Raw genomic sequence first — 23,929 nt, 5'->3', positions numbered from 1 at the left:
GCTTCTATCGCATCGCTATTGCATCGCTTTGTTCCTTCTCAACTCTCCCTCACTCTACTGGATCCTGACCTACTCGCTATAGCCAAGACTACCCCACCTACCCATATGTCTACATGACAGACAAACGCAACCCCGTTCTTTCTAGCCATCCTCTCTCTCCTCTTGTATTCTTCCTTTCTGTTGCATCATCAATCATTCGCCTGTTATATAAACACAAACACACATATACGATGATGCATGTACTCCATCTCTCATTATCCTCTCTCTCACCACTCAATCGCACGTGTATGTATGCTTACCCCACTCCCGCCATCCCACGTTCCGAGTCTTCTGTGCATCCCTTTTCCTTGCCTCAATACGATCGAACCTGCCGGCATAATTTGACGCTCCCCTTCCCTTCCCTTCCTTCAACCATATTAGCAGCAAGTCCATGAAACAGGGAGCACGGCCTAGGGATGGATGGATGGACAGACGGGCCAGGTTCGGGGGACAGCCGCTGATCGGATTGGACTTGAGTCGAATCGAAGTTGAATCAAATCTATATACATTTGGGCTGCTCTCCCTCTCTCTTCCTCTGTCGCTACCACCGCTACCGGTTCAAGTCGGTAAAGAAGTTGAAATGGTGGGGAGGCTCTCTTTGACATGTCGTGACTTTTGCTCTTTCAGACTGATGCATTTACACCGATGAATCGCTTTTTTGTTGACAGATATATATGTACAAGCACAACCAAGACAAAAAAGGTAAACGAGTTGCCGCTCACGCAATATACGCTTCAGGCTTCAGGCTTCAGGCTTCGTACCGGGCGGGACAAGCGCAGCGCAGCGAGCGGCAAAAAGAAGTAAGACAACCTTTCCCCCTCACCTAACCTCCTCCATCCTCCATCATCTCCATTTCCCATCCTGGTACCATCACCATCATCATCAATCACCCTTAAGCAGCAGCAGCCGCCGCCGACGCAACACACTGCGAGTAATAGTCGTTCCACCGCTGGCACGTCGCCCCGCTCACGCACGTCGTGCTGCCCTGGTAGTTGCTGCCGCCGCACTGCCCGTACACACCGACCGCGCCTCCGCTGCTCGAGGCGCCGGGCGTCGCCGCGGGCGTGGCGCCGGGCGTGGCGCCGGGCGTGTAGGCGGGGGCGTAGTAGCTCGAGTAGGCGGCGGGCGTCGAGTAAGCGGCGGGGGCCGAGTAGGCGGGCGCGGAGAAGACGGGGGTGTTGGCCGGAGTGTTGACGGGGGTGACGGCGGCGACGTTGACGGCGGATGTTGCGGCAGACGAGGGAGTGGAGGCAGCGGTGGAGGCGGCGGCGGATTCGCCGACGAAGACGGCAGAGTGCGCCGCGCTGCCCGAGGGCCAGATGGCTGGGCCGGGCATCGTGTAGTTGGTGGGGACGGGGTAGTAGACTATGGCAGGGGGGATTAGGTCGATCGTACTTTGGGAAGGGATAAGGGGTAGAGTGGGGTAAGGACATGAAGGGGAAGAAGCGGAAGGGTTAAGGGGGTCGACATACTGTTCAACATAATGCCCGGCTCGTTGCCCGTGTAGACACCGGGAATCTTGGCCACAAAGTCACCGGCCGGCGCCGCCGTCGTCGCGTCGCTCTCGACCGAGAGCTGAGCGCAGCTGATGTAGAACTGCGCGCCGCCGTAGGTCGAGGCGCCGTGCAGGGCGATGCTCTCGACGCGCAGCAGGTACTCGCCCTTGGGCAGCTTCTGGGGGAGGGCGAACGTGAAGTTTGTGATGTCGTTGGTCGCCCACTGCAGGCCGTCGTCGGTGATGTCCGAGGTGCCGAGCTCGTAGATCTTGAACCACTCGCCGGCGCCGTCGTATGATTTAGCTGTCGAGTCGGCCTTGGACATGTAGACCTGGACGGGGCCCGGGTGGCCGATGCCCGTGTCGAGGGCGAAGCCGACCGTGTCGCCGGCCTTGACGCTGTGCGTCTTTGTGGTGCTGCCCGTGAGCAGGCCGCCGGCGTTGCAGCGCAGGTCGGTCGAGTTGACGTTGGTCACGGGCGAGTTGGAGTTGTTGTTCTTGCGGACGTATTCGTACTCGCTGGTGATGTTGCCGTTGACGATGAGCCGGTTGAAGCAGTAGTGCGCCGCCGAGCTGTGAATCAGCGCCGCCGTGGCGAGCAGCGTGGGCAGTGAGAATTTCATCTTGGGTCGAAGGAGGGAAGGAATGGATGCCGCCGGGGCTCAAAAGATTGTCAAGTGAATGAGGGAATCGGTAGAAAAAGAGTGACGCGCAGCGACCACCGATGATGAAAGAGAGCGAAGCCAAAGAATAGACCCGTGGGATGAAGCAGAAGAGAGAGAAGATCGAGAAACAGTAAAGGCACACGGCCATTATATGTCTCCCTCCCCTTGACCTCTCTCTCGACAACCATCGCGAAGTTTCACAGAGCTTCGCTTAGGCCGAGCACGCGCGGAGGCCATGACGGAATGGTAGAGCGGAGCGATCGACGCTTCCTAAAAAGGCAATTCGTGATGTGGGTAAACGTCGGCGCGGTGCTCGCTGCCATCGCTTCGCGCGCAAAGACGTTTCATGTAGAGGGTGAAAACAGTTCTCTTGTTTCAACTGCGTACCCTCGTTCTCCACCGGTGAGGAGCGCTTTTGCAAGTGTTCTTGAGTGCAGGGGTTCCTGCAGACTGCGGAGGATGGAGAAGAGCAATGTTAGCAAAGATTAGGAGTCTAGAAATGGTAGAGAGAGAGACTTACGACAGGAGCGTCCGCCAAAGAGACTCTGAAATGTGAAGAACACATGGCGGCCCACACGTCCGAAGCAAGCGAGCTCCATCCACCCATCGTCCTTTGCCCCTATCCATCTCGGCTCCGACGCTCAAGAACCATACAGATTAAAATGTTGCAATAGCTGTCGTTGGAGGAAACCAAATGAACGACCCAGAAACCAATCAAGCCATTCGATCGCCAGGTCGTGTGCACTGCTCGCTCCAGCCATGTAGTCAACAACCAAAAAAAGAACGAAAATCCCACAAATCAAATGTCCTTCCTTCTGACTGGCCTCGCCTTCACCTGCTTACAGAACCATCCCATCATCCGACCTCGCTCGCGTAGGTATTGTATTTGTCTTGCCGCCCTTGGCTGCCGTCTACACCTCCAAGAGGGCAAATCATTTCGGTCCCTTTGGCGCCAGCCAGCCAGTTGACCGCCACAAATCTAGAAGCTCACGTCAGCAATATAGCAAGCCCGCATTGTATATTCGCGACGGAAAGCCGCGCGCGACGGTGGCCAGCGAGAAGACCTTTATGCGTACCCCAGTCGGTCCTCGGGTAGCCCTACAAGATGGACCACTGTATTTGGCATCGCTTCGGCTATCGACCTCGGACTTTTGTGTCCAACACCGGTCTTTTGCTTGCCAAACCACGTTTTGGCTGCACCGAGATCTCTAGCCATCCAAGGCTACGGAGGAGAAAGGATAAAGACACAACAGCAGCGTGCGAAGCCAGATCAGAAAAGCAAGTCTAGCATTATCTGTATCTCTCAAGGTAGGAAAGCCGCGTCAACAGGCGGCTGATACGTATTTTGGTTTGAAAAATGGGAAAGGGAAATAGCAGCATTGGATTTGGATTTGTATCGGTCGCTTTGAAATTTCTTTCTCCTATAGCTCCACCTAGTAGCCAGTCAAGTCGGCCAGTCGGGCAATCAGTCGGCCGACTCACGCTGGAAAAGGAAAAAGGAAAAGGAAAATAGGAAAGAGAAGGAAAAAAAGGGAAACAACTAGGTCAAGGGGAAAGGGGGTATGAGTCCATCGGCATGCAGCAACACAGAGCAACACAGTTCCAACAAAATGGGAAAACCAAAAAAAGGAGAGCCACGCACGAGGCGGGGGAAAAGGAAAAGAAAAAAGAAAAATTTCCAGCTAATGAGGGGCAAGAAGAGACGGTCGAAATAAAACACCTGCAAGTGCGCATCGCATGACCCAAGCAATTTCCAGTCAGAGTCCGTCCAGTCATCGTCACGTCTTCAGGGTGTGTGGGGTGGAGAAATGGAGAGGGAGAGAGAGAGAGGATGATTACAATGCGTCGGGGGGGATGAGAAGCGTCGAAGAGGGGAATAAAAGCACCCAAACGCCTTTGCCGGAGCAGCAGCACAGCGGCATCAGAGAAGACTATGCCCCCGCGACCCTTCCCAGGTCACCAACATGAACAAGAAAATGCCGCCCGATCCGACCGGCTCCGTCTTTGCAGTTTAGAAGCAGTTCAACGCGCTCTTCTTCTTCTTCTTGTTGCTCTGGTGGAGCGCGGCCATGCGAGCCTCGAGGGCCGCACGCTCGGCCTCGACCTTCATGCGGGCGTTGCGCTCATCCTCGATCGCCTGGAGCGAGTATCGGTTCTTGCTCTGCTCCTGCCGCAGCATGTCGAGCTCTTGCTCCAGGCCGTTGCACTTGCGCTTCCAGTTCTCCATCTCTCCCTTGACCTTGGTACTGTTAGATTCAAGGTCAGTGAGAGCCTCCTCCAAGGTAGCGGTGAGCTGCTTCTCGGCAAAGAGGTGCTTCTCAATGGTGCGGATGCGCGCTTCCTGGTCTTCGACAAACTGTGCGTGCGCAATGTCCTTGCTTTGGTGACGCGATCCAGGCGGCGATCCAGGCGTGGGGCCAGGGGATGATACGCCGGCAGATGGCGGGCTGCCCGGCAGAGGAGGAAGAGGAATGGCGGGCGGCGGTGAGGGGAGACTGTTGTGTGAGCTCTTGCGGTTCTGGCTCAAGTCCCTGGGATCCAAAGATTCGCGGTGGGAGTTGCGCTTGGCGCCACCAAGCTGAGCCTGAATCATCGTTAGCGGCATTTTTATCGGGAAACTGTCTCGCAAGCATACCTCGAGATCCGAGACCTTTCTCCTCGAGTCGTCCAGCTCGCGCTCAAGCTGGGTCTTGGCCTGCAGGGCCTCCTCAAGTTGGAATTGGCGCTCAGTCTGAAGAGCCGACAGCCTGTGAGTAGCCATCTGCTGCTGGTCGTAGTTGGAGTTGAGCTGCTCTTCGAGCTCATCCACCAGACGAGCGCTCTTCTTCTCCCTCTCACTAATTGTTTCAATCTCCTTGAGGAGCTCGTCGTTGATCATCTTGAGCTCGCCAACCTTGTCTTCACTGGCCGTGGCCTGCGCCTTGACCTCCTCCAACTGCGCCTTGACGTCGTCGAGTTCAGTCGTTGCCGCCACATGCCTGTCGCGCAAGTCTTTGCGCTCGCTGGCAAGAGCTTCGATCTGAGTCTGCACCTTGGTCGCATCCGTTTCTTCACCGAGAGCAGCCGAGATGCTGGCGACAAGAGCCGCCACAGATGCCTTGGCTTCGTGCTCCTCTCGTTGCGCTCGGTCAAGCTCTTCCTCCAGAGCAGCAAGACGTTCACTCGACTCTTGAATCTCCTTTGCGTGCGTGTCACGGAGCGAGTCCAGGCCTTGTTGATGCAGAGCAACAGTAGACTTGTGTTGCTCAAGCTGTTCTTCAAGGTTCGAGACAAGTCCGCGGTGTGTCTGGAGCTCCCTGTCCGTGAGGTCCCTGGCCTTGGAGTCCTCGTCAACCTGCCGCAGGATGCGCGAGTACGACTCCTCGAGCTTCTCCAACCTCGACGCACTCGCCGCAGCAGTCGACTTGTGGTGGTCAATCTCCTGCCTCAGAGCCTCAACATCGGCGGCCTGAGCCTCAGACAGCTCGGCGCGTTCGGCACGCTCCGCCTGCTCCTCCTCGGCGGCACGCAAGGCCGTTTCGAGTTCCTTGATGGTTGCCTGGAGCTGCTGCTCTGACGTGCGCATGTTGGTCATTGTCGACTGGTACTTGGTCTGCCATTGGGCAACCTCGCGCTGCAGGCTAGAGATTTGCTCCTCGTACTCTTCGTTGAATGGCTGGTTGTGGTCGACGGCCTTGGTCTCTGGTGAGGGAGGCTCAAGGAAGCTGCGACCAGGAGAGTGCGAGAATTGACTCTCACCATCTGTTACGCGCACGGAGGGAGATCGAGGTGCACAGAGCGCGTTGCGGAGGCTTTCGATTTGCTCCAACAGCTCGCTCTCGCGCGACGCGTGAGACTCTTGGAGATGCCTCACCTTGTTCTCGTTCTCCATCAACTGCTCCCGCATCTGGGCCACAACGGAAATGTCGAGCGGCGAGCCCTTCAAACTTGATCGCTCCCTCGTCAACCCAGAAATAATGGACATCTTGCCCTCCATCTCCTTGCGCACCTGGCCCAAATCAGCCTCCAAAGCGTGGACGCGTTCCTTGGCCGTGTGCAGGTCAACCATAATGGCATTGAGATGCTGCTCAAATGCCTGAATGACTTCAGGTTGGTCTTCCAGGTTCTCCAAGGCGATGTTGCGGACGGCAGCGAACGAGCGGTTTGTGCGGTCAACAGCGCCAATGTTTTGACTCAGCTTGCGGCGAATGACGTGGGCGGTTGGAGAGTCGGGGCGCGCGAGCTGTGCTGCTCGTTGCATCTCAGTCCTGAGCTCGTCGACATACTTCAACGTCTCCTGGTGATCCTTTTCGAGCTGAGAGTAGCGTTCGGTAAGCTGACCCATGCTCTCCTCCTTTTCGACATGCAGCCTTTTGAGCTTCTCCATCTCATGCACAAGGCGCTCTTCGCCGTGGGGGGCACGGTCGCCGTCATTGTCCGTTCCTCTCTGAGCCGCCTCAGCCTCGGAGGTAGCTGCTGTTGAGAATGAATCCCTGGGATTGGTGGATTCCCCAAGCAAGGACAATTCCGATGATAAGGTACGCGAGGATGAAGGTTGCCCATCCTCTTTGGTCTCTCTGACCCCATTCACCCCCGCGTCCGCTAAAAAAGAATCCGGCCTAGTGGAAGAAGAATCGCGCTTGTTTGCCCGGGCCTCGTCGACAGCTTCCTGAAGCTCCGACAAGGTCTTGAGCGTCGCCTGGTACTTTCTCTGCAGTTCGTCATGGTCGTGCACGGTGGCCTCGTGCTCCATGCGAAGATCCAACAGCTCTTGCGTCACAGACTCGAGCTTGTCGGCAACAAATCGAGACTGCTCGGGGCTCTGAGGCATGTCTTCAACGGCACTTGGAGCAACCACTTCCGTCTTTTGAATGTTGTCCTTGGGGGCCTCGGCGGCAGAGTCGCCGTTGGCTCTTGGCGTGGACGACCTCTCCTCGTCAGCGTCCTCGTCTCTTGGCTCTTCAAAAACGTCGCTCAACGCCTTTTCCTTTTCGCCGTTGGTTCCAGCCTCGCTTTCACCATTCTTGTTTTCCTTTTGGATGTTGTCGAGCTCGTAGAGCAGGTTGTCGAGCTTTCCAATACTCCGTTGCCTTTCAATGACGTGCTCCAACCTCTCAATCTCTCTCTGCATCAGCTCGTGGTCCTGCTCGGCCTCAGCCAGACGGTCCTCAAGAGTGTTGATGTACTCTTCGGCGTTGATCTCATTCTCCCGGGCTCGGTTTATCTCCTTGCGCAAATCTTGAATGATGGCGGTTTGCTTCTCCTCGCCAGTGGTGATGCCGTCAACCTTGGATTCCAAATCGCGCAGGTAGCTTTCATTGTTGGCCTCACGATCCACAAACTTTTGGATGCGGGTTTGCAGCTGCGAGTTGACGCTCTCCATGTAGGCAATCTTGGTTTCTTTTTCCAGCAGGCTGCTTTCGCTCGTAGACAGGTGTGTACGCGTGGTCGACAAGGATGACTCGAGGCTCTGGATCGTCTTCTCGTACTCGAGTACGACTGCCTGCACGGCTTCGGCGAACGAATTTGAACGCTTGAGCCGCTCCATGGCAGTCTCTCCGAGCGCGTCGGTCAATTCGGCGGCATCGGATTCAGGGTGTGCCTTGGTAATTTCTGAAATGAAGTTCGCGTGGCGTTGACTAAGGGCAGTGTAATTTTCCTGCAGGTCAAGCAGCTGGTTCTGCAGCTCCATTTCGCGCTCAGAGTTGCGTTCGGCTCTCTCTTGGGCCGATTTGCTCTTCCGGTCTGTGCGCTCAGAAAGCCTGATTTGGTCGCGCAGGAACGAAACTTCGGCGCGCAGCCGTTCGATAATGGCCTGCTTGTCGCCGTCTTCTGACGTCTGCTGGATCTTGGGCTTGCTCTGAATGGCCCTAGCGCGCTGCGCGTACTGGACGGTGTTGAGGGTTTCGCTAATGTGGAACTCGGCCGGGTTGACGCAGGCAACCATGTAGGTGATGGCGTTGCCGCCCAATGAGTCTTGCAAAAGGCGAGTGAGCTTCGAATCGCGGTACGAGACGTGTGCGCCGGATCTGGACGAAAGCTGCGAAATGACCTTGCCCAGCGCCGCAAGACCGGCGTTGATGGAAATTCCCTCTTTTGCCCGCTCACCTTGAGCACCGGTATTTTTCAATCTTTCACTTCCCGCAAGATCAACAAAGTGCATCTTGCTGTCAACAGTCACAAAGCCGTCGGAACCGGACATGGCCTCAATTGGCACCGAACGCCTCTTTTCCTGAACAGTGGTGGCCTGGGCAGGTTTGCTCTTTTTCTGTACCAAATTCAAACTGAAAACCGCATGCGAACGAGAAGACTGGGAATTAATGGCGGTGGAATCGGTCTGCCGAATCGAGGATCCGTAGTTGAGCGCGTGAAGGAGATCGTCAATCGAGTTGATGTTCATTTGCTGAAGGCCAGTGAGAATTATTCTGCCCTTGGTATCCTCGCGAATGGTGACTTGAGCCCGCTCGTTGGGTGGGGTCTCGGCGGGGATCAAGAGATCTCGCAAGTGCTCGTTGTAAATTTCGACATAAGTGGCCTTGAGCTGCCAATTCTTGTCGCCAGACTTGGCCGGAGGGAGGCCAACGGTGGAGTAGCGGGTTGGAGCACGCAGAGCGGTTCCTGGCCCCGCGGATGGTTGTGATGAGCCTATCAGCATTTCGAACAAGGCCTTTGCAGCACGCGGTACAACACCTGTATCTTGTCAGCCGGGTCACTGCGAGCGAGCGCGTGAGCTACATACCCATAACATTTGGATCGGCCTGCGGTCCCGGGCCCGAAGTACCCATAGTGTACGACTTTCCAGCGCCCGACTGGCCGTATGCCAAAATCGAGACATTGTAGCCTTGCACAAACGAATTGATACTGTCGCTCAGGTACTCCCACACGCCGGGTTGGCCAATGTCTTCACCAAAGACTCGGTCAAACACAAAGAGTTTCTTGCCTTGGTTCGAGTCGACGGCGATTGTGGTGTCGGAGCTGGTCTGACACACGGAGCCGCGGAAGCGCTGCGGGATGAGTTCATAGTTGGGGTCGCCAGGCTTCAAAGGTGGGCGGACGCGAATGGCTGCGAAAGCAATCAATTAGCAATTTGAGAATTGGCGATTAGAAGGCCGATTATAACTCACCGACTTTGACGGCCGTCTTGCTGTCCTCGTCGGAGGCTCTGCTGCCGCCGGGGCGGCTGCTCATGCTCATGCGACTGGAGCTGCGGTTCGGACGCAGCAAAGCGCTCATGGGCCGCTGAATACCGCTCGGCGCGGGCGACCCAGGCGGAGAGGCGGCCATCTCCGCAGGCATCGGGCGCCTCTACGGAAGATGTAGGTTTGGGCGCAAATTGGGTAGAGTTGTCGATGGTGGAGGGTCGCGGGTTCTCAGGTTACAGGAGCAGGAGGACGAATGAGTGCGGGCGGGAGACTCGGCGGACGGCGGACATGCGCAGAAAGGGTACACAGCAGACAGTCTGTGCAACGGTGGGTTGAATATGCCTGTTGGTAGGAGGCCGGTTGCGATGGCGAACGAGTGTCAAGGCGGATGTTTGTTTATTGCAAAAGGTGGAGGGTGAGGCGGGCGGCGAGGTAGGGTTCAGGCGAACGGTTCGTGTTCTCCGGTTGGCGCCAGCTTCAGGGGCAGGCTGGGTAGGTGGGCAAGGTTGGGCAGGGTCGGCGTCAGGTCGCGCGGGCGCGCAGTCAGCGGCAACCTGAAAGGGCAGCGGGAATAGGACAATGTCGTGTTTGTGCGGCGGTGGTGGTCGTGCTCGTGCTCGAGGGAGGAAGAAGAGGCAACGAACGACGAGAAGGCGGTCGAACGAGGGGCGGCGTATGTAGGAGGAAGATTTTGTCCGGCTGGGTCGAGTCTAAAGAGGTGTCTGGGCCGGCGCGGTTGCTAGCCCTGTGCGCTACCACTCTCTCACTTGTGCAGACGATCTACAAGGGCAAGACCTGGGTCGTGGGAGTAACCAGAGAGTCTAGGGAATAATAACGTGGTCGACTCCTCGACCATACGATGCAGCAAGGGTCTCAGCGGAGCCATCACACTCGAACAGCAAAAGCAGCGTCGCATCGCTCGGACGTGCTTGACATATCATGGCTGCCCTCCCGAAATTGTCGTGTGCATCCAATTTCTCTCACCACTTGCGCAATAATTTTGATTGCGAGGCCTCAACGTCGCTGCATTGCCGATGGATCTTCGCCATGGGTACGCGGGCCGTTGCTCCCTTTATGCAGCCTCCAACCCGCTTCGGGCAGTAGGTTGGACGCAATCCGTTCCGACGCACGGGAGCTAAACGTTCTTTTCTCTCCAGCAGTCTGCTCTTGGCTGCCTCCTGGACGCTATTGTTCTATGCCTTCATGTTGTTGTTGAAATGCTGGCAGCGGCCCAAATAAGCTTTTGCCATTCAAATAACCTACCGCGCCATGCCCTCGTCAGTGTCTTCCCGTTGCCGACCCCTGGTCTCCAGCATTCCCGTTTGAGACAGCAGCGGCTTCTGTCATGCTCGGCCAGCCGCCTAGCTGCACCCGGTAGTAAAAATACTACCGCATGATACCTCCAACGCCAACCTCACCGCAGCCGCATCGCGTCGTCTACGCCTCCCTTGTAAGACGAGTCAAACAAGACGCTTCTCTCGAGACATGTCTCGGTCTCGCAAGCGAAGCGCATTTGCCGTGGTCCGGTTCGAGTGTCGACGTCAAGCGCATGCCATTGCGGTCGACGATCACTTTGCCATCCACGTCTCGTCTCCCTCCTCCAAGCCAGTGACAAGCAACAGCACCAATCGAATCAATAAGTCCCTAGCACAATCGTGGAGGCGGCGCGGCTTGGTACTTGTATATTCAACACCAGCGTTGCGACGGGGCAAAAATCAGCCGCACCGCAGGCCAAATGCCCAAGCCCACAGCCAAGATTGAAGTACCTGACCACCCCCCATTTGCTAAAGATAGCAACGATTCTCACCAATTACCGAGCTCGCTGGTAGATCCCTCCCCCATACTGATCGACTTTGAGCACATGGAATTGTCGATCATCTCTGTTTTTCCCATCAAGTCGTCCACGTTGTACATCGACAATGTTTGGTCGTCGTCGGCGTTGTCAGTCCCGTCGTCATCGTGATCAAGGTCTCTCCTCCACCACATCATACGAACCATGTCTTGCTCCTTTTAACTGCTTTGCGATAAGCCAATCACGAAAGGGGAATCTCTAAATTCCATGCCTTTCAGCCTCACCACATTCGCGACTCTGGCCACCCTGATTCAGCTCCGTCGAGAATGCTTTGTCGCAGTGTTCCTTAACCTTAACCCAGCACCTGAGCCAAGAGAGTAGGCACCAAGTCCTACAACAGGGCCTGATGTCTAGGAATCTCGTCTGAATAATCTCATCATCTTCCTACTAAGTCCATGAAAATCAATTCTTTTCTCCATTCTCAACACGCGACTGACAAGACGCCGCTCGCTACCCACGCGCTGTCAGACCGGTGCTTACGCGCCACACCTATGAACCTGTCCAAGTGCTGTTGCGCCATGCCGCACTTTGTGGTTCCAGAAGAACATGAAACCATCACGAGTGCTCGACGACCAGGACGGAATTGCAACACCATTGCAACATGGTCACGGTATCATCAAGCCGCAAAAGAAATGTCAAGCCCGAAAAAGGGTATAGGGTGGCGGCAGGGCTTTTTGGCGCAAAGCCTTCCAATTGACTCATCTTTTGCGGTCTACGGTCGGTGTAATGGCACATGCAGCACCTCAACAAGGGCGTCGGTCACAGACTGCGGAACTTATGAGAGTCGAGTTCTCCAAAGATGCGCCAGATGGAAACAGCAAAGAGACGTATGTATATTGCTACAGAGAAAAAGGAAATCAGCAAAAAAATCACGTCAAGCACGTTCCAAACTATACAATCTACACGCTCTCCCACATCACTTCCTTTCGAAGAAGTGCCGATAGATGATGCATCACTATCGGAAGGGGTGAAGAGTGCGTGCGTGCGACCCCTCCTCTCCGCTCTCTACCTGCATGCATGGATGCGCATGGCATCTAGTACTTTTTCCTCTTTCAGCGAACTCGACCACAACATCTGCACCCGTCGAATAGCCTCAGGCATCCATCTACTGGAAGCTATACCTCAACCACTCGCCAACAGCGCGCAGGCTCTCCCATCGGACCGTCTCGTCCTTGTCCGCCATGAGCTGCATGACGCGCGACTTGAGCCCGACGCGCTCGAGCACCGGGCGCTTCTCCGGCACCTCCTTGACCAGGCAGGCCACGTCGTTGCACGCAATGGCGAGCACCTGCTTGTCCTGGTCCCACGACTTGTCGAGGATGGCGGCCAGCTGCCTCAGCAGCTCGTTGTTGTTGTCGTCGATGATGCGCCGCGCGTTGTCCCGCCAGAAGGCCGGGTTGCGGTGCGGCGGCGACCAGCGCAGATGGCCGCTGTTGACTTCGGCTGCGTATTGCGAGAAGGTCGTTTGCGTCTTGGTGTAGTCTTCGAGAGACGTTTGGAGTGAAGACAGGTCCTCGAGGAGGTCGTCATCCGTAAGGTGTCGCGATTGCAGCGAGGTGAGGAGTGCCGGGAGGCGCGCGAGCGTTGCAGCTGGCAGGAGGGTGTCGGGCTTTGCGTCGATGAGGTTGCGGAGCGTAGACAGAAGCAAGCGGGTCGTCTTTTCCTTGGGCGATGTGCGCAAAAGAGAGACGTAGAGGGTCACAATGTCATGTTCCCTGTACAATTCGTTAGTTTGTTCGTAAAGCGGGGGAGCGCGTCATCACTCACTCGTCCAACCCGTCGCCGACAAGCTTGCCCTCGAAACTGAGCTGCCAGATTACGAGAAGGACATGGTACAGCAGTTGGAGCCCAACACCGCCGCTGAGTCCAATGTCCGCGTTGGTACGGATGCTGGCGCTCGAGCTGCCGCCGTACAGCGTCGAGTCTGTGTCCTTGCCGTTGCCGTTGCCCGCCGCTGCCTTTAGAATGTCCACCAATGGATTGAGCGTCTCCTTCCTCTGCTTCCAGAACAGTGATCGCGACTTGGTCGTACGCAACACTGCCGAGTATTCCTGAACAGCAATGTCTTGGAGACCGGCATCGGAGCTCTTGGCCAAGGTAGACAGGTAGCTGTACAGCTGCGGTAGCGCTTCTTCTATCTGACTGGATTGCTTGGAGTTGGACACTAATGCTTCGGATATCAAGCTCGAAAGCACCGCAGAGGTAAGGAGGGGTATCGGGTCTTCGGGGTTGGTGGATTGCTTCAGAAGCGGGAGGAACGGCGCAAACGGGCGAGGATGCTTGGTCAAGGCGGTTACGAAAGATGGAATGTCTGCGTCGGAGGTGTCAGCTTTGAATCTTTATAAAGCAGGTGTCGAGCTCTGGCACCCACCATCTATCAGGTCGCCGGTGAGCACCAGCATGTACTGTATAATGTCCTGACGCTTGCCCTTGGCCGCAGCCTGGAAAATGTCCTGCGCGTCATCTCCACCGAGCAAGAGTGCCACAAAGCTGTCGGTATCGGACTCGATGGTCTGCTTCCTCTGCTCTTTCCGGACCTTGTCAATCGACTTGATCTTCTTGAGGTCGGTGTCGGTGATTGTCTTGGCACGGACAGCTCCCTCCCAGGAGATGGGCCGGGCGCGGATGTTGTTCTGCAGCGAGAGGATATAGGTGGGCGGATCCAAAGACATGACGGCGGTAGAGCAAGGTGTCGAGGTGGAATATGGGCAAGGTGTTGGATAGGAACGGTAGCTGTAGGTCGACGTAGCTTGGGCGGTGGAGCGTGGAGGCCGGCCGTGCGCGCGGGCCAATCCATGACGAGATCCCTGCTACAAGCCCATTTCAATTAAAGCTCCAACGCTGCCCCTCGCCCGTCTCGACTTGACTCGACGACATCTGCCATGGCCGCCCAGTTCTACCCCGGCAAACGTTTGTCTTTCAACAGTGACCTTTGCACGGTTCGCTTTGTCGGTTCCATCCATGGTGTCAAAGGCGATTGGCTGGGCGTCGAATGGGATGACCCGACGCGCGGGAAGCACGATGGTTCTCACAACGGTGTGAGGTACTTTGAATGTATGCATGTCTCCCCGGTTTCTGGCCATTCTAACGCGAGACGTATCAGATAGGCGCCCGAAAGCATCCAACAGCAGGCTCTTTTGTGAGACCCAATCGCCCGTTTGATCCGCCGCTATCCTACGTGCAAGCTCTGAAGAAGAAGTATGCCTCGGATTCGGTCGACGAACCGAATCTTGACATTGTCGTCACGGGACCTGTCCCTGCCAATGTGCCGGTCAATGAACGTGGCAAGGTCATAAAAATCAGTGGCAAAGAAGCTGAGGAAGTCGGATTTGACAAGATTCGCAAGAAGTTTGCAAATCTACAGGAGCTCCGAATAGCTATTCTTGACTGCCTTTGCATGACAAGACCGCTACCAGCGCTGCTCGAGCATGCTGCCGCGGACGGGAAGGCCAACATCACAGCAGCAGACCTTACGGATGTCAAAGACGTCTCGCCCAAGATATATGACCTCGACCTCAGTCGGAACCTGTTCGAGGAATGGAGAGAGGTTGCGTCGATCAGTATTCAGCTGGAAAAGCTGACGCAGCTTCGTGCCGATGGGAATCGATTCAGGGACATTGAACTGGACAAATCTCTTTCGGCAGCCTTTACCAAGGTCACTTCGCTTAGTCTTGAGGATACTCTCTTCGACTGGAAACAGCTTGCCTTGATAAGCTCTGGATTCCCTAGCCTCAAGTCCCTGACTGCAACCAACAACGCTCTCAGTAGATGTGAGGGAGCGTCTCTGCCTGCTACGTTGACCGAAATTGTGCTGGAGAAGAACGAATTCCAGACCTTGGCCGATCTCAAGGCTCTGACCGAGCTGCCAAATTTGAAGCGCCTGAGGCTCAAGAACAACTCCATATCAAAAGTTGATAGCCAAGCGCCAACGGCTTCCGAGTTGCCAGTTTTTTCTCAGAGCCTCGAAGATGTTGACCTGGCATACAATGCAATTGACAACTGGCGCTTTATTGAGGCCTTGCCCGACGTCTTTCCTGGACTACGATCACTGCGCATTTCCACCAACCCACTATACGAAAATCTGCGCTCCGCGAATGGAAGGGAGCTGTCGGCAGACGATGGTTACATGCTCACCATGGCACGTCTCAAAGGCCTGGAATCGATGAATTTTAGCAAAATTTCCGCAAAAGAACGACTTAATGCCGAGACTTATTACCTGTCTCAAATTGGAATCGAACTGTCGAGTGCACCAGAAAGCCAAGAAGAGGCCATCCTTGGGTCGCACAGGCGGTACAAAGAACTTTGCGATGAGTATGGAGAACCAGCCGTGGAACGACAGGAGACCGAGAGGATCAACCCCAATTCGCTTGCGGCAAGGCTCATCAACTTTTCATTCTACGCTGGAGAGTCGGTCAAGGCAAAACTGGCAGACCTTGGCCGCGAGGCCAAAGAGTTTAGCGTCGAGCTACCCCGCAGCTTCACAGTGTACAGCATGCTTGGGGTGGTTGGCAAGCAGCTTGGATTGCTGCCGCTGAAGCTCAAGCTATTTTGCGAGACTGGTGATGTTGCTTTGTCAGAACAAAGCTCGTTGGGAGAAAGTGGAGAGTGGGATTCGGAAGAGGAAGAGGATGGTGCCGAAAAAGGGCCAGCGAAGAGGGAAGTGGAGTGGGTAGCAGGAACAAAGATTGTGGGAACTTGGGTAGAAGGAAGAGAGGCCCGCGTTCGCGTTGAAACCTGTTGAAAGATGGGCATGAGGTGGTATAGCGATTTCTGGAACCACGACCATCAGCTTGTACCTCGGCATGTATCAAAAGTCGGCAGCGACGTTACTGGTCCATTCCACGGAGACGGAGTAGCTTGGTCGGAGACGGAACAGCGGCTACAGCCGACGGGCTCGATATGGACGTGCGCAACAGGGGGCCAGATGACAATAGTCAGCAACTTGGCTCTTCAGCCTGACACAACTATCAACCACTTTGTCGACCTGCATAAGCCAACAGTCTTCGGATACAACCAGCCATACCCGGCTTGGAAATCAACTTCTTTGCTGGGAGAACCCATTTGGTGGGGGAGGCCGCAGCACGCCTGCCCAGCAGGTGTACGTTTTTTTGTCGGTCAAATCAAAGCTCCGCTGCGCCACCTTACGCACGAGACCTCTCAGTGGCTATCTCCCACCGTCGCTGACATTCTCCGCATGATGACTTGTTTCTTGTGGTGTTTTGCTGCGATATGGCTGGCAGATGTCACTAGGCAGCCGAGCAGAGCCTCGTAGGGCTCAATGGCAAGCCTTACCGCCACTTGGTATATCCAGGCTTAAAAGACTGCCCAACTTCTTCGTAAGGGGCGCCTCGCTGTGACAAGACCTTGTGGACGAGTCCCATCGCCAACACGGCCGTAGCATAGAAAGAAGCCCGGTCTTTTTGCTGGCAGCCGATTGGCTCCGTCTTCTAGAAGATCCCTCCGTGTCACTACTTCAACTACTGCAACACCCTTACAGCTACCGGATACATCGCTGCCGCGGTCCGCCTTCTCTCCTTTTGACCTTCCTCTTTGCCAGGTTGATTACTCGTCACCTCGTACGACCTCTACCTCATATATCTTCAGCTCCTCCCCTCCTTCGCCATGCTTTCATACTTCACATCTTCAGAGCCTCCAAAAGAGGAAAACATGGAAAAGTCGGAAATCGTACCCGTTCCTCAGCCCCCGGGGCTGCCATTCGTTGGCAATCTGACTGCTATCGATGCCGAATTCCCTCTTGGATCATTAGTCCGTCTTGCAGATACCTATGGTTTGTAATAAAGGAGCGGAAGCACATAAAAAATGTCGATCTAACACAAGTTCCTAGGCCAAATATACAGACTCAACATCACGGGAAGCACACGAGTTTACATTTCATCCCAAGCTCTCTTGAACGAAGTCTGCGATGAGCGTCGATTCCACAAATCAGTATCAAACGCCCTTCAGCAGGTGCGCAACGGTGTGCACGATGGCCTGTTTACCGCATATGGCCCGCAAGAGAAGAACTGGGGCATCGCTCATCGCGTTCTGATGCCCGCTTTTGGCCCAATCTCCATCCGTTCCATGTTTGACGAGATGCACGATATCGCCTCGCAACTGGTTATGAAGTGGGCTCGCTATGGTCCCGCAAATCCCATATCTGTCACGGACGACTTTACGAGATTGACTCTCGACACGCTTGCGTTGTGTGCCATGGGCTTCCGTTTCAACTCATTCTACACCAACGACATGCATCCCTTCGTCCAAGCGATGAGTGATTTCTTGGTCGAATCCGGCAACAGGGCGCTCCGGCCGGCGATCGCGCAATCTCTGATGCGCCAGGCACAAGCCAAGTACGACGCAGATATCGAACTGATGCAGAGGACCAGTCAGGAGTTGATTGACGCGCGACGCAAGACTCCAGTCGAAAAGAAGGATTTGCTTAACGCCATGCTTCTGGGGCGGGATCCCAAGACCGGCGAAGGACTCAACGATCAGAGTATCACGGACAACATGATTACATTCTTGATTGCTGGTCATGAAACCACCTCCGGCCTCTTGTCTTTCGTCTTTTACTACCTCCTGAAAAGCCCCCAGGCCTACCAAAAGGCCCAACAGGAGGTCGACCGTGTCATTGGCCAAGGACCGGTAAACGTCGACCACCTCTCGCAGCTGCCATTCATCACTTCCATCCTCAGGGAAACTCTTCGCCTGACCCCAACTGCTCCAATTTTTACAATGGAGTCGGATGTTCCCACAACGCTCCAAGGAAAGTATCAAATTTTTCCAAACGAGCCCATCCAGTGTCTTCTCTTCAAGGCTCAGCGCGATCCCGCTGTATGGGGAGAAGACGCAGAAGAGTGGCGCCCGGAGCGCATGATGGACGGCGAATTCGAGCGCATCACCAAGGAGTTCCCCAACAGCTGGAAGCCGTTCGGCAACGGCATGAGGGGTTGCATTGGCAGGCCTTTTGCCTGGCAAGAAGCCATGTTGGTGGTGGCGATGCTGATGCAAAACTTCAACTTCCAGCTCGACGACCCGCAATACAATCTCAAGTTCAAGCAGACCTTGACCATCAAGCCCAAGGACTTTATGATGCGGGCCACCCTGCGTCACGGCCTCAACCCGACCACTCTCGAACACGCCCTTAACGGAACCTCTGCCAGCACGCCCAATCCTACTCGGCCCGTCACCCCGAATCCGAACGGAGTTCAAAAGTCTGGAATCCCCCTTTCCGTGTTCTACGGCTCCAACACGGGCACTTGCGAGGCCTTGGCTCGCAGACTTGCGGGCGACGCGCCATCCCACGGATTCCAGGTCAAGACGGTGGATTCGCTTGACAGCGCGAATCAAAATCTACCAAAGGATCATCCGGTAGCCATCATCACCGCCTCCTACGAAGGACAGCCCCCTGACAACGCGGCACACTTTGTCGCTTGGTTAGAGAATCTCAAGGGCAGCGAGCTCAAGGGCGTCAACTACTCCGTCTTTGGTTGTGGTCATCACGATTGGGCCACGACCTTCCACCGCATCCCCAAGCTCGTCGACCGTGTGCTCGAGGAAAGAGGAGGCAAGAGGGTTGCAGTTCTGGGTACCGCTGATGCGGCAGCTGGCGACGTCTTCACTGATTTCGAAAAATGGGAAGACGAGGTCTTTTGGACGGCCATGAAGGAGCAGTATGGGAGCTCTGGCTCTGGCGACTCATCAGCAGCGACAACGCTCGACAACTTCAACGTCCAGGTTTCGGCACCCCGGCCGTCGATCCTCAAGCAAGACGTCAAGGAAGCTCGCGTTTTCAAAAACGAAGTCCTCTCCGCGCCTGGTGTCCCAGAGAAGCGCCACATGGAGATCCAGCTGCCGTCCGACATGGAGTACTCTGTCGGATCGTACGTGGCCGTGCTACCAATGAACCCCGAGGAAAATGTCGCAAGAGTGATGCGGTACTTTGGGCTTGCCTGGGACAGCTTAATCACGATTTCGGCCGCGACTCCAACAACGCTCCCCACCGACGCACCCATCTCAGCCCATGACCTTTTCTCGGCATATATCGAGCTCGACCAACCAGCCTCGAAGCGCAACGTGTCGACACTGCTCAACCTCACCAAGGATTCAAAAACACGCGCCGCGCTGGCCCATCTTTCGGGCGACGCCTTCTCTGCCGAAGTCTCCGCCAAACGCATCTCGGTCCTTGACTTGCTAGAAACCTACCCTACCATCGCTTTGCCGCTCCCTTCCTTCCTTTCCATGATGCCGCCCATGCGTCTGCGCCAGTACTCCATTTCCTCGTCCCCGCTCACCAACCCTCAAACCTGCACCCTCACATTTGCCGTGCTCGACGCGCCTGCCCTTTCCGGAGCCCCGCGCCGCCACCGCGGCGTCGCTTCCTCGTACCTCACGCGCCTGGCTCCCGGCGATGCGCTCCACGTTGCGGTGCGGCCGTCGTCGAACAACGCGTTCCGGCCGCCAGCGCAGCCGGAAGACACACCGGTCATCATGATCGGCGCAGGAGCTGGTCTGGCACCTTTCAGAGGCTTCGTCGCTGAGCGTGCAGCGCAAGTTGCGGCGGGCAGAAAACTGGCGCCTGCGGTATTGTTCTTTGGCTGCCGCGGGCGCGACGCCGACGACATGTATCGCGAGGCGTTTGACGAGTGGGAGGCCGATGGCGTCGTCACCGTGTACCGCGCATACAGCCGGCAGTCCGAACACCCCGACGCCGCCGACTGCAAGTACGTGCAGGAGCGCGTGTGGCGCGAGAGGGAGGTCGTGACGGGGCTGTGGGAGCGCGGAGCCAAGCTGTTTGTGTGCGGCAGCGCGGCTGTGGGCAGGGAGATCAAGGAGGTGTGCGTCAAGATTGCGGTGGAGAAGCGCAAGGAGGAGAAGGGCGGCGAGGAGGTCGATGTCGAGCGCGTCGAGAAGTGGTTTGAGAGCGTGAGGGGCGAGCGCTTTGCCACCGATGTGTTTGCTTAGACGTAGCGTGTTGATGGTTCTTTCCGTGTCTGATTGCGCCTGCCGACGCTAGATTTGTCTTTCGTCGTCCTCTACCGCACCGTTTCTTTGCATCTCGCCAATCTTCCACACATGGCCTCTGGCAGTTCTTTCACGTACATAATTTTACATCTCTGGCAAATCTTCCACATCTGAGTCTTTTCGTTCCACTTTCTGTTCCACTATACACCCATTCCGCTTGTAATCGCCCTGAGGCTCGAGCGCCTTCAAAACGTACCTGCTCCGCTAGCTACTACGTCGCCTCATTCCTCGAATCCAAAGTTTTTCCAGTCTCCTCAACCGACGGGGTGCGAAATGCACACGGACCACCATCAAGATCGGCGTTAGCTGTCAAAAGAGAGGCTTTTTGGATAGGTCGGTGGTGGACCACCATCTGATATTCTGCCCGCAGTAACGCTCAAGATGGTGCTACAGCCCCGCCGAAAATCAGCTTCACGGACTTCCAGAATGTGAACTTCCGCAAAGGCTCCGAATTTCCTTATCCAAAAGGCATGGGCAGCCCGAGAGCTGAAGTACAAAAGGTCCCCCACGTGGAAAAAAGTAGCGAAACCTAGCTGACCACTTTATCCAGATCTAAATTTAGCCGTCCTAAAAGCTATAAGCCACTTGTTCTAATCTGGTTTTCTATTATGGCTTTTCCTCGTGCCGCAGCTCCTCCCGCCTCGGCTCGACACGCGTAGATACAGCGTTTCATGCCACCTTGGAACTTTGGCAGGGCTGGTGCTTTCTCGACGTCAGAGTCCAGGGTTCTAATCGCGTCAGGAACTCTAAGCAAAGTGAAGCCTGGGATCTGTCGCAGGGGCTTGGTTGGATTAAGCAACAACGGCAGTTTCTATCGTTTGCCGCCCAGAAATCAGCCACACCCACCAGACTAGCTTTGAACCACTCCTTTACTGCGGCGATGGGGCTCATTGACAAAGATCCCCGGTGGAACTGGCACCTGCACATCTTTGAAGCAAAGCCAGAGCTCTGGTACGTGCTTTAACTATCCTCCTCTACTAACCTCATGTCCCTTGCTCTTGATTAGGATTTGTTTTGACCTATAGAAACACAGTACCTACTCCACAACCTTCTAATGACGGTTGGTCCCCGATTCCATGAACCTATCCTTAGGCATCTGACTGCTTCTGGTCGGCTTGAGGCCAAAACCTACGCGACTTGTCGCCGCGCGGCAGCTGCGCCATCCGGCGCGCCAAATGCCCAATCAGCGACCACGTCGGCAAGATGGTCACACCAGGCTCGCAAGATGAGAGGCTTCGCTGGCGGAAATTCCGAATGAGGCTGACGGAGATTGTGGTTGCAAAATCAATTGCACGCAAGCTCTGGCGGGAAGTGACAATGAGCGGAGTCACTGATGGCGATTTTGTCGAGCGGCAAGAAGCTACGTCCCGCCACGAAAAACACCAAACATGCGATAATGACGAGCAATTGGAACACCTGAACATGCTTCGGAAGCGTTGTTACCTTGGTGCATTGCGCCACTCACCGCGGACTAAGGGGCAATCCGCCATTCAGCACGGACCGGGGCGAGTAAAGCCAAACAAGACAGAGACCGACTCACCGAGGCGCATTTTGGCCATGCTACTGTCCCTCGAGAAAATCTTCGACTCTCTCGGGAGCTCTGCTGCTGTAAAGTTGAACGAATGCTCCGTGAAAACCAATTGAAAATGTGTACGAACACTGCTGATCTGGGCCCCAGCTTGTTGCGTATTCCATTTTTTTGTAGAAGCATCGCAACTTTTTCTTTTCCAAGCTAATTTCTCGATAGATAGCAAGTTAAGTCTGGGTATCGACCAACCATATGATTGCCACGTTTCTCTTCTGGACGAAAATATGCTGCGATCCGCTTCAGGATCATGTCTTTGGACCGCATGCTGATTTTCTACCCCTGGACCCAGAACTCTCCTCAGCCCATAGACACGTAATCACACTCGGCAGTCCCTAAAACGCTCCAATGGAACTTCGGTGCCGGCGCTGTAAGCTTGACGCAATTAAGCAAAAGCTTTGCCGGAAGCCGTGATTGGAGACTGTACATTGCCAGAATATTGGAGAGACGATTTCAGAACTCAATTTAGAGGCCAGGCGATCCGAATTTCCTCTCTTGTCACTTGAACAAAACATCTATTGAACAAAACATCCAGGCCGGACTTACCCACATCCGAGTCGTACTGCTCATCTTCTTCACTCATCATGCATTTTGTTCATGTCCCAGATCCCCCAGTCTGTCCCCCTGTCCTTTGGCTTTGTGGCGGAAGACAGCAGGCGATTGCGCGAAGCAACTGGATGCTATATTAACGAGTGTTGAGGAGAATTGACGCTCTCCTAGTGAAAACCTACTGCGGAGATCCGACCTCCTCGATCCAGGTGTGGTACCAAAATACCTCATGGGTCTAGGTCTACCCAGGTCTTGCTATTACTCTCAACATTCATAGTAATTTCTCCAAAGAGGCAACGAGACAGGAACCAATACGATTTGGCACGGCATGCTCCGCATTTTCATTTCACCTATCTAAACCGGAACTCAGGCAGAGTTGGAAATCCAGCCGCCACGCAATGGAGTGAACGATACCATGATATCTCCAACAAAGCCGAAAGTTTCTGTGTTATGGTGACTCCTCGTAGCGAGAACGGAAACGACCACAATGGCGAAATTGGACACAGGGATTGGCGTGGCGGTTCGCAATTGGCAAGCTTGTGAGGAGTATTTTTCCACAAAGAAATATCTCTGCACCGGTTACCGATTCTTAGCAACTAGCTCTTAACCTTCTTAGGTCTCCCTTTTTCCGCAGTCTGGTTTTCGGGTCCTGCGCCTGAACCTGTTGAAATTCTATTTCGACAGCTGCTGGTGGACGAGGCATCTAGGCCTGTCACTGGATCTTTGCTTGACGAAGTACAAATTAATGCTTCTTCGAATCGACTCAAATGTTGGTTCTTGAACATCGCAAGCGAGCCAGACACAAAAATGACCAACCCACTCAATATCGTCTTCGCTTTCGCTTACCTCTTCCTCCTCATTCCCTTCATCCAAGGTACGCTTGTGGTCTCGACTCTGCTCATCACTTCTGACGGACTTCGCAGGAATGCCTCTTGACCCAAAGTCTCCCCTCGAGCGAGCCGTCCTTGAGAAAAGACAGCAAAACGTGTGCCCTGATGACGCGCACCCCGCCGCCAAACACTACCACACATCGTACTGCGCGTCCCCTGGTAGCCTCTACAAAACGAAAAAGGCGGAATGCATCAATAACAACCGGAGCGTGCGCATCACCTGCGGCATACCCAACACTAGCGCCGAAGCCACACACGATATCAACTGCGACGACAACGAGTTTTGCCAGCCTGACAATGGACGAAACTGTCTGGAGCAGGACAACCAACCCATGGCGGCGTGTGTGGTCGACTTCACTCCGGCCAACATCGACCCCCTTCACCGCTGCTACACGACGCAGCACATTGAGATTGCGACGGGAGCTGTTCTGCTGCACGCGCACACCAAGGGCACGCACGTCAACTTCAAAGACCAGCATAGCCAAGTTGCGCACCCTGACACCAGTTACTTTGATGAGCAGCTTTACGGTCCGACGTATGTTGATTTGCGCGTCGTGGCGCCCTGTTTGACGCCGATTTACTACTCGCTCTTCAAGGGTCTTTGAGTTTGGTCGCGAGGGTTTGTATGGATGGCTCGGCAGGTACTGAGAACACGACTTCTGTTTCCTTTTTGTGCTTTAGGAAAACGAATGATGCCCGTCACTTGGTG

General features: G+C 55.1%; 7 protein-coding genes across 7 annotated transcripts; 3 read left to right on the top strand and 4 right to left on the bottom strand.

The window, feature by feature from the left end:
* Positions 1 to 931: 931 nt before the first annotated feature.
* Positions 932 to 2,157, bottom strand: BKA78DRAFT_294419 (glycosyl hydrolase family 61-domain-containing protein; the record flags this gene model as incomplete). The annotated part of the gene is made up of 2 exons (XM_066886350.1): positions 932 to 1,404; positions 1,512 to 2,157. The coding sequence occupies 2 exons, from the start codon at positions 2,155 to 2,157 to the stop codon at positions 932 to 934; spliced, it is 1,119 nt and encodes a 372-aa protein (XP_066745138.1).
* A 142-nt stretch (positions 2,158 to 2,299) lies between these two features.
* On the top strand, positions 2,300 to 2,762 carry BKA78DRAFT_111673 (uncharacterized protein). Its single transcript, XM_066882273.1, has one exon. It carries the CDS (start codon positions 2,443 to 2,445, stop codon positions 2,686 to 2,688), a length of 246 nt encoding a protein of 81 aa, XP_066745137.1. The 5' UTR covers positions 2,300 to 2,442; the 3' UTR covers positions 2,689 to 2,762.
* Positions 2,763 to 4,210: 1,448 nt separating this feature from the next.
* On the bottom strand, positions 4,211 to 9,474 carry BKA78DRAFT_294418 (kinesin; the record flags this gene model as incomplete). The annotated part of the gene is made up of 3 exons (XM_066886349.1): positions 4,211 to 8,868; positions 8,918 to 9,241; positions 9,303 to 9,474. 3 exons carry the CDS (start codon positions 9,472 to 9,474, stop codon positions 4,211 to 4,213), a joined length of 5,154 nt encoding a protein of 1,717 aa, XP_066745136.1.
* Positions 9,475 to 12,277: 2,803 nt separating this feature from the next.
* BKA78DRAFT_330855 (vacuolar ATP synthase subunit H) lies at positions 12,278 to 13,844 on the bottom strand (the record flags this gene model as incomplete). The annotated part of the gene is made up of 3 exons (XM_066889823.1): positions 12,278 to 12,887; positions 12,940 to 13,483; positions 13,544 to 13,844. 3 exons carry the CDS (start codon positions 13,842 to 13,844, stop codon positions 12,278 to 12,280), a joined length of 1,455 nt encoding a protein of 484 aa, XP_066745135.1.
* A 210-nt stretch (positions 13,845 to 14,054) lies between these two features.
* BKA78DRAFT_351711 (uncharacterized protein) lies at positions 14,055 to 15,913 on the top strand (the record flags this gene model as incomplete). Its single annotated transcript, XM_066891228.1, has 2 exons — positions 14,055 to 14,226; positions 14,280 to 15,913. 2 exons carry the CDS (start codon positions 14,055 to 14,057, stop codon positions 15,911 to 15,913), a joined length of 1,806 nt encoding a protein of 601 aa, XP_066745134.1.
* A 926-nt stretch (positions 15,914 to 16,839) lies between these two features.
* BKA78DRAFT_330840 (bifunctional P-450:NADPH-P450 reductase) lies at positions 16,840 to 20,136 on the top strand (the record flags this gene model as incomplete). The annotated part of the gene is made up of 2 exons (XM_066889822.1): positions 16,840 to 16,960; positions 17,018 to 20,136. The coding sequence occupies 2 exons, from the start codon at positions 16,840 to 16,842 to the stop codon at positions 20,134 to 20,136; spliced, it is 3,240 nt and encodes a 1,079-aa protein (XP_066745133.1).
* A 2,697-nt stretch (positions 20,137 to 22,833) lies between these two features.
* Positions 22,834 to 23,929, bottom strand: BKA78DRAFT_310861 (uncharacterized protein). The gene is made up of 3 exons (XM_066888161.1): positions 23,254 to 23,929; positions 22,947 to 23,204; positions 22,834 to 22,869 (listed from the first exon to the last, which is right to left on the bottom strand). Exons 1-2 carry the CDS (start codon positions 23,697 to 23,699, stop codon positions 23,003 to 23,005), a joined length of 648 nt encoding a protein of 215 aa, XP_066745132.1. The 5' UTR covers positions 23,700 to 23,929; the 3' UTR covers positions 22,834 to 22,869; positions 22,947 to 23,002.

This window comes from Phyllosticta capitalensis (genome assembly GCF_038381095.1).
Source record: "Phyllosticta capitalensis strain CBS 128856 chromosome Unknown BKA78scaffold_4, whole genome shotgun sequence".
Classification (NCBI taxonomy): Eukaryota; Fungi; Ascomycota; class Dothideomycetes; order Botryosphaeriales; family Phyllostictaceae; genus Phyllosticta; species Phyllosticta capitalensis.
This window is presented reverse-complemented; position numbering and strand designations above follow the sequence as displayed.

Coding starts and splice junctions, on each gene's coding strand:
- BKA78DRAFT_111673 (XM_066882273.1), top strand. CDS start 2,443: ATGGTAGAGCGGAGCGATCGACGCTTCCTAAAAAGGCAATTCGTGATG.
- BKA78DRAFT_310861 (XM_066888161.1), bottom strand. CDS start 23,699: ATGCTGGTCTTTGAAGTTGACGTGCGTGCCCTTGGTGTGCGCGTGCAG. Junction 23,205..23,253: donor CTTTGGGTCAAGAGGCATTC/CTGCGAAGTCCG, acceptor CCACAAGCGTAC/CTTGGATGAAGGGAATGAGG.